This window comes from Nematolebias whitei, chromosome 21, assembly GCF_014905685.2.
Source record: "Nematolebias whitei isolate Nwh7 chromosome 21, NemWhi1, whole genome shotgun sequence".
NCBI lineage: Eukaryota > Metazoa > Chordata > Actinopteri > Cyprinodontiformes > Rivulidae > Nematolebias > Nematolebias whitei.
This window is the reverse complement of record NC_056518.1, coordinates 28,583,026-28,591,875: the sequence shown is the minus strand read 5'-3', so window position 1 is coordinate 28,591,875 and position 8,850 is coordinate 28,583,026. Positions and strand designations below refer to the sequence as shown.

At 42.6% G+C, this 8,850-nt stretch overlaps 1 protein-coding gene across 1 annotated transcript in view; it reads left to right on the top strand.

Moving 5' to 3' along the window:
- The first annotated feature begins 951 nt into the window (after positions 1-951).
- gabrr2a (gamma-aminobutyric acid type A receptor subunit rho2a) overlaps positions 952-8,850 on the top strand; it is a 21,271-nt gene continuing 13,372 nt past the window's right edge. Inside the window, exons 1-2 of the mRNA XM_037695003.1 lie at positions 952-1,149; positions 5,595-5,695. Coding sequence (XP_037550931.1) covers positions 1,028-1,149; positions 5,595-5,695 — 223 coding nt within the window. The 5' untranslated portion in view covers positions 952-1,027. The remainder of the gene's footprint in view (positions 1,150-5,594; positions 5,696-8,850) is intronic.

Genomic DNA, 8,850 nt, shown 5'->3' with positions numbered 1-8,850 from the left:
GGGGCAGCAGCACCAGAGCAAGTGATGTAAAAAAGATCAACAAGCTCACAAAGAAGGCTGACTCACTTCTGGGGACTCCTCTACCTTTGGAGATGATTTTACAAATAAGGATTCTTCAATGAAGAACATTATAGACAACCCTCAGCATCCTCTTCATCACTGTCATACAACAACAGAGTGTCTTCAGTCACAGGCTTCTTCAGATCTGCTGTAACAAGAGATCCTTCCTGCCCACAGTCATCAGCATCTATAACAACTCTTTAACAAAACCAGGATGATAAGTTACAACATTTAATTTACCTCTGGGATTAATAAAGTATTTCTGAATTGAACTGAACTGAATAAAACGAAGTAAACGGTCCTGCTGGCTTCGCACCACGATGAGGAACAAGGTGATGGAACATGGTACGGTGTTGGAGGATGCACAGCTGACCTTAAGAAGGGCATGAGGTAACTGAAAACAGGTGATAGGTTGCAACGGAAGGTCAATTGGGACCAGGAAGTGAAGAGAAGATGTTCAACCAGTCCACGGGCCTGTTTGGGTTTGTAAACTGGAGAGATGTTTCTCTGCTGGTCTGGTAACACATTGGATTCCTCTCAGATGAGCTGGAAGACACGGCTGGGAAAAGAGATGTCCTGGACCTCTCTGATCAAGCTGCTACCCCAGAGTACTCCAGAACAAGTGGATGATGCTGGATGGATGAAACATCCTGTAACAGTATATGCACCTGCCTGTAGGTTTTTATTTTTTATAAAAACATCTTGTAAGGTGTTTGGTGTTGGGGGCCCCCGCCCTCAGAAAGTCTGACTCCGCCCCTGTAGAAGCTGAACTGTTTACGCCCCGCCCCCTGATGATGATGATTATGATGGTGATGATGGCGAGGACAAATCTGACAGCTGTAATCCCGCAGTGGGGGGGCTGCGCGCGCGCTCATGTGTGAGCCCACAGCTGCTGAGGGTCCGGTACCGAGACGGTGTGGAGGATGATCCGGCTGACGGGACTCACCTGTGGACCCGAACCGTCAGGATGCCTTACCTGAGCCGAGCTCTCCTGCTGCTGCTGTGTCTGCTCCTCACCGGGGAGGCCCGGAAACACCGACACCGGGTCCGCAGATGGACCGGAACCGTGGAGAGCCAGAAACACGGAACGTAAGTAAACCGAGGGGAGCAGAGCCGAGGTTCTGATGTGGACCTGATCCAACGGGTTAGAAAACGGAACAGAAGGAAGTATTTGATCTGATTTAGTTTCTGAACATAAAAACGGATCGGCAGGATCCGAACCGTCAGCTCACTCTGCAGGACTCAGTTCTGATCCGGTCCAACCGAGTCCTCATGCTGATAATTCAGTTCTGGTCATCAGAAATTGGAAGGATGCTCGGATTGGACCAGATTACACCCGGGATCTGTACTCAACTGGAAGTTCGGTTTGGACCGGGTCAGCTGGGTTCTGCAGCCAAATGGAAGATCAATGGATTGGTTCTGGATTTAGCAGACCAGAACTTGGCTCTGCGGTGACCCAGAAGTTTGAGTTGGATTGGGTCAGAACTGGGCTCAGAACCTAGTGCTGGTCAGCAGACTTTCAGAAGTCAGCTAGAGGTTTGGGTTGGACCCGGTCAGATTTGGGTTCTGCAGAATCAGCTGGAGGTTTGGGTTGGGTCAGAACTGGACGTTTGAGTTGGACCAGTTCAGATTTAGGTTCTGCAGAGTGATCTGGCAGTTTGGGTTGGATCAAGTTCGATCGGATCAGAACTAGACTCTGCAAAATCAGCTGCAGGTTTGGGTCAAACTGGATCAAGGTTCTGACCCGATTCACCTGAGCGGCTCCTGTGATGTTTCTGTTGGAAATCAGTTTTATTTTTATTAAAACTGCCACAGAAAGCAGCTCGTCCTCCTCAGAACTCATCAGAACCGCTGGATTAATTGGGTCTGACTGATTCTGAGAACGTGAGGGATCAGAACCCTCAGAACCTTTGGACTCTGGACGGAAATGAATCCCGACCCATTCTGGCAGCTTAGAGAACCTCTGCTCAAAGAGTCATTAAGAAAAGCTCAAAGCAGGAAATGATGCTCTAGGAGGATTTTATTGAACTTCCTGCAGAGTTCTGTGACCCAAACAGTCCAGAACTCCTGATATGAGGTTCTGAAAGGCTTCAAAGAGGTTGAACTCATCTGTTTAGATGATTTAAAGAAGTGTCAAACGGGCCAGAACCTACAGCATCACAAAAACTTCTAAAAGAAACTGCTTTCATTTTAAAACAAGTTACTCGGACCTGGATCTTCCAGAACCGTCTGAACAGGGTCAGACTGTAAGCCTCTGATTGGACCTTTGCTCAACAGAACCTGACTTTCTGATGCGCGGGCCCGGTTCTGTTCACAGGTTCGGTGTGAAGCACTTCTCTGAGGTCGACCTCCTGAAGGTCTGTGGGCATTTTCTTTACACAAAGGATTTTCAGAGGAAAACCTTCAACCAGAACCTCAGTCTGAACCAGAACCTCAGCCTCAAGTTTAGTTCTGGGATGCAGAACAAATTCTGTGGATGGTCAGAACTTCACAGAACCAGTTTGACCTTTGAAAGTAACCACTTTGCTTTAGGGTTTAATGCTGTTTCACTGGTTCTACTCAGCTAAAACGTTGAATCGGACCCGGTGAGAAGTGCATCAGAATCTCACTTTCCTGGATTACCAGCTGCCGACCCGTTCACCCCCTCATCCCACCGTCAAGCAAACTAAACCCGATGAACACATGATGCAAATCTCCCAGAGACACTCTTCATTTGTTATTCTCTTTACTCTGCAGGGTTTTATCTAAATGCAAGAAAGGAGTTTATTTGCTGCCAGAGAAAATGTTTTCACTTTGTGCATTTTTGATTTTTAAAATCCCAGACCCTGAATATTTTATATGTTACGCTCTTAATCTGATGCAACAAAGTGGATGTTTTAGTTGCTCGCTGCTGTACGATTTCAGCAGACCAACATTCAGCTGCAGAGCTGCCACGCTCCGACTCCTTGATTTAAATTGTCCGGCTCTGGGTTCATGTCACTTCCTGAAGTTTCAATAAAAAAATCTTTATCCGGTTATCGTTTTATTGTTTCTTCTGTACTTTTTTTTACTTGCGGTTATTTCAGCTATTTGAGTCTCAAAACGTTCGGCTCATTCAAGACATCACAGCTATTATGGTTTTTGTACACTTTATACTTTTAGAATTTAAATTTTATATCCCATAGAAATGCATAAAGACCTTTTCAAATTCCTAAAAAAAAGACTGTGCTCTTTGAAATTTGCTCCATCATACTAGCTTCAATTTTAGCTTTCAGCTACTGCTTTTCTGGTTGAAGACTTTAGCTATTGTTTTTGCAAAATTTGGCTTCTATCTACTATAGATTTTAGCAACTGTTTTTGCTAATTTTAGCTGCTGTTCTACTGGTTTTAGCTTTTATCTACAGCTTTTCTGCTTTAAGCCTCTGTTTTCCTTTTAGCTTTCGGCTACTGCTTTTCTGGTTGAAGTTTTTAGCTACTGTTTTGCAAAATTAGGCTTGTAACTACTTTTTTTTGAATGTCCAGAAGACCAGATTTAACTTTTTTAGATTTTTCTACCTGGATTATTGAGCATGCATCAGGATGCTTGTAACTACTGTTTTGCTAATTGCTTTTAGCTACTTTATTATTATTTTTTTCTTCTATTTTGCCTTCTACTGTTTTGTTATTTTTGTTTTTTAGCTGCTGTTCCACTGCTTTTAGCTTTCATTTACTATTTTTCTGGCATTAACTTTCAGCCACTGTTTTTCCTAGCTTTTAGTTACTATTCTTCGGGTCTTACCTTTTAGTTACTGTCCAGTGGCATTTAGCTTTCAGCCACTATTTTGCTAATTTAGCATTCTAAAAGGTGTTTTGTTGATTTTTCATTTTTAGCTACTAATTTGTTAATTTTTAGTTTAATTATTGCTCAGCTAAATAAACTTATAGCAATTTTGCTGGTCTTATATTTTAGCTCCTGTTTTACGAATTTAAATTTTTTAAACAACTGTATAGCTATTGCTGTTTTTCAGTTGCTGTTCTGCTAATTTACCTTTTAGCTTCCGTTTTGATAATTTCTTTTGATTACGGTTCTGCTTGTTTTAGCTTTTTTGCTGTTAATTTTAGCTTTTGTTCTGTTTATTATAATGTCAATATTTTTCAACAAGTTCCAGCAGCCATTCAGCACTCTACATCCACGCTGCCTTTTTAATTGAAAATGCTATTTTATTTCATTTTTAATGATATAAAGTACGATTCTTTTATTTAAAAAATCTGCATTTTACTGTTTAATGTTTCAGAATTTCATGTTTAGATTACAGTTTGGGTCTCCAACAGAATTGCTGGTTGTTTCTGATGTAAGAAAGTTCATTAGCATCTCTCAGTTGAATAAAAAACGTAACGTCAGTCAGCATATTTAACGCTTTAATTCTGATAAAATCAACACCGGTGTTAGTATTTTATCTAGACTGACCGTAACCATCAGCGGCAATTCTGTTTTTATTCTGTTTGGTGTTTTAAAGGATTCTTTTGTTCATTTTCTGTTTTTACAGAGCGCAGCAGAGAATCTGGTTTTATGCTGATAATTTACAGTTAACTGCTGGTGTTAGATACCCTGCTGTGTGAACAGAGTCAATTTAATTTTCATGATAAAACCGTGTGATGCTGTAAAAAAATTTTTTTACAAGAAAAAATAAACAAAAAATTTAATGACAAATGTGTTGTTACACTGAGCACAAACGATGAACTGCATGTAAAATAACTCCTCACTGATTCACTGAAAGGTGTACAAGCCATTAAGCTGTCTATTTCACAGGTGAACTCACACAGAATAGGCCCTCACTTCCTGTTCAGCAGCTCCGACTTCCTATTTTTCAGCTCTGACTCCCCGTTCCGCAGCTCTGACTTCCTATTTTTCAGCTCTGACTCCCCGTTCCGCAGCTCTGACTTCCTGCTCTGAAGCTCTGACTTCCTGTTTTTCAGCTCTGACTTTCTGTTTCACACCTCTGACTTCCTGCTCTGAAGCTCTGACTTCCTGCTCTGCAGCTCTGACTTCTTGTTTTTCAGCTCTGACTTCATGCTCTGCAGCTCTGACTCCTCGTTCCGCAGCTCTGACTTCTTGCTCTGCAGCTCTGACTTCCTGTTTTTCAGCTCTGACTTCATGCTCTGCAGCTCTGACTTCATGCTCTGCAGCTCTGACTCCCCGTTCTACAGCTCTGACTTCCTGTTCCGCAGCTCTGATTTCCGTTCCGCAGCTTGGACTTTCTGTTCTGCAGCTCTGACTTCCTGCTCTGAAGCTCTGACTTCCTGCTCTGCAGCTCTAACTTTCCGTTCTGCAGCTCTGACTTTATGTTCTTCAGCTCTGACTTCCTGCTCTGCAGATCTGACTTCCTGCTCTGCACCTGAGACAAAAACTGGACTGTTTCACCAGATCAATCCATCCAGAGAAAGCCTTTTGTGTTTTTGTTTTTCTGGTTCCTAAATCTAGGAACAGTGTAATCCAGTGTTTTTGTTCTTGCAGATGTTTTACTGAGCTCTGTTCTTTGGTCAGTACTCTGACTCTGAATCTTGTCTTTTTCTAGCTCTCTGAAACCTCCAGATGTGACCAAATCTCGCAAAACCAAGACAGAACATCTTCTCAAAGTAGATGATCATGACTTCACCATGAGGCCAGCTTTTGGAGGTGGGTGTGCCTTCAGACCTCCAGTAGCTTCTTTTGAAATGCTGTTGGTTTAGAAGGTGCTCTTCTTGTTCTATATCATGTTAAGACGTCTGTCTCTGAATCCAGCAACAGCATTTAAAGGACAGAAAGCAAATGGTTGTCTGAAATACAGACTAACTCTGCCTGGTCCAAATAACAATACAAATCAAAAGGATTAATATTAACTTCACTCATGACCTGAGTTTCAGTTTGTCACCCCCTTTTTTATAGACAGGATTACAACCAACTAAAAGTCAGCACATGTCAATGTCCATGAAGCTCCCAAAGGTCTCTCAATCCCAAAACCTATTAAGCTCTGGCACATGTGTTTCATAGACTCAGAACCTCTTGAACTGCAGCCCATGGCTCTTGCAATCCCAGAACCTATTGAAAAATGGTCCATGGTTCTTGTAATCCCTTGAACGTCTTGAATAGCAGTCCATAGATTTTGCACCCCCCCCCCCCCTCAAACTGGTTATATTGTGGTCCATGGGTCTTGTAATCTCAAAACCTTTTGAATGATTTTAAATGGTAAATGGACTGTACTCATATAGCACCTTTATATCTTATCAAGACACTCAAAGCGCTTTACAACACAATCTGTGCCTCATTTACCCATTCATACAGCACTACTAGATCTCTACAAAGCTAATGGAACAAATCATTCTAAAGAGACTAATCAGAGTTTTATCACATTCATACACCGATGGGACACACATCGGCAGCAATGAGGGGTTCAGTGTCTTGCCCAGGGACACTTCGGCATGTGACTGCTGGTGGATTCGAACCCCCAACTCTTGTATTGGAGGACGACTGCTCTAACCACTCATCCACAGCCGCCCAGTGGTGATGGGCGGTGACCCATGATGGTCCATGGGTCTAATAATCTTAGAACTTAATGAATGGCAGTCCATAAATCTTGTAATCTCAGAACCTGTTAAATAGTGGTCCAAGTGTCTTGTAATCTCAGAACCCATTGAATGGTGGATCATAGGTCTTGTAATCTCAGAACCTGTTGATTGGTGGACCATGGCTCTTGTAATCTCATAACATGTTGATTGGTGGACAATAGATCTTGTAATCTCAGAACCTGTTCATTGGTGGACCATGGATATTGTAATCGCAGAACCTGTTGATTGGCAGTCCACAAGTTTTGCACACCCAGCATCTGTTGAATGATGGTTCGAGGGACTTGTAATCCCAGAACCTCTTGAACTACACCCTATGTGTCTTGTAATATAGAACCAGTTGAATGTTGCTTTATGGATCTTGTAATCCCTTAAATGTTTCAGGAGTGATTTGCAACAAAAGGGTGTCAGCAAAGGTCAACGGAAAAGTTTACAAGACAGTGGTGAGACCAGCTTTGTTGAATGGTCTTAAAGCAGTGGCACTGACAAAAAGACAGGAGGCAGAACTTGAAGTGGCAGAAATGAAGATGATGAGGTTCTCCTTAGGAGTGACAAGGATGGATAAGATTAGGAATGAGATCATCAGAGGTACAGCGCAGTTTGAACAACTGAGAGATGAAGTTAGAGAGGTCAGACTGAGATGGTTTGGACATGTCCAGAGGAGGGACAGTAGGTATATTGGTAGAAGGATGTTAGAAATTCAGCTGCCAGGAAAAAGACAAAGCGGAAGGCCAAAGAGAAGACGTATGGATGCAGTTAGAGGATATGGAGGTAGGACAGAGGATACAGAGGACAGAGTGAGATGGAGGAGAATGACTTACTGTGGTCACCCCGAAGAAGGAAAAGCTGAAAGAAGGAGAAGAAGAACAAGGGTCTTGTAATTCCAGAACCTCTTGAACAATGGTCCGTGGGTTGTGTAATTTCAGGACATGCATAGCCCATGGGACCCATGGATCTTGTAATCCCAGAACCTGTTGGTCTCTCCCTCCTCTGTCTCTCATCTTCATGGATTCAAAACTCCTCTCTTTTGTGGTTCTGTTGTCATCAAGAGAACCACATATATGAAACATTTTTTTTCCCAGCCAACAGTTCCACTAACCTCCATTTGTTTGCGCTTTTAACTTTCTGAGCCGTGAATCTTTCAGAACCGCCAACTGATGATGTTCTGGCTTTGATGTGAAGATGTTAGATGTTGGATTTTCAAGGCCCGAGCTAAATCTAAAGATAGTTCAGAGGGCTCGCTCTGCGTTTGTGAGCTCAGAACCCAGCACCTCTTGTCTGACTTTGGAGCTATCAAAGGAACCTTGGTGGTTCTGTTTAGAAGAACAAGTTTGGGCTCTATGTTCTGCTCACACATCTGCTGTGAAGCCAGCGGGTTCTTCTCCTGAAGTCATACCTTTTTGTTAATGAGACCAACACATCAAAACCGATATTTCAGAGAAATACAGAAAGACAGGCAATGACATGGGATATGGAACTAAAACTAACTCGGACCTGACCCATTAGAACCCATTCTAGGGGCACTAACCTTCTGATCGGCATTAGGACAGAAATGCCTCTTACAGATTAGTATCTCATCTTTAAGCTATTAAACCTGCTTCTCTTCAGCTTATGGTTTTTAATGTTTTTAGCTTTTAAATTGTAATTTTCACTAAACAGCTCAAAAATACCACAAATAACAGTTTGAGAGACAAAATGTAGGATTTTTTTCACCAACAATCTTGTTCCTGAAGAGTCAGATGGTTTTACAGCAACATGCTGTTAAACTCTGAGATAATCCTCGTCACACCACGACTGTCTGTACTTCAGGGCACGTATGTGGGCGGACATACACATTAAAGCAGATCTGAGTCAGTCTGAGTGGACAGAGGTGGGGGGTTAACATGTGGGGGGTGTTATTGCTCCTAATCCTGTGTAAAATAACACATTTAGCTCGTTGTTAATCCAAGCTGAAAGGAATGAGGTGGAAAGCTCCTTGGCTGCATCGCTTCACGGTGGTTCTTGGACTGAATTCTTTTAAGGTGAGCGTTTGGAACAAGTTCATTAAACGTGATGGCTTAGACTTACAGGGGTCAAAGGTCATGGTCAGTTATCAAACATCCATCCATCTGTTCATCCATCCATTCATTGTTTGCCCTTCCTTCCTTCCTTCCTTCCTTCCTTCCTTCCTTCCTTCCTTCCTTCCTTCCTTCCTTCCTTCCTTCCTTCCTTCCTTCCTTCCTTCCTTCC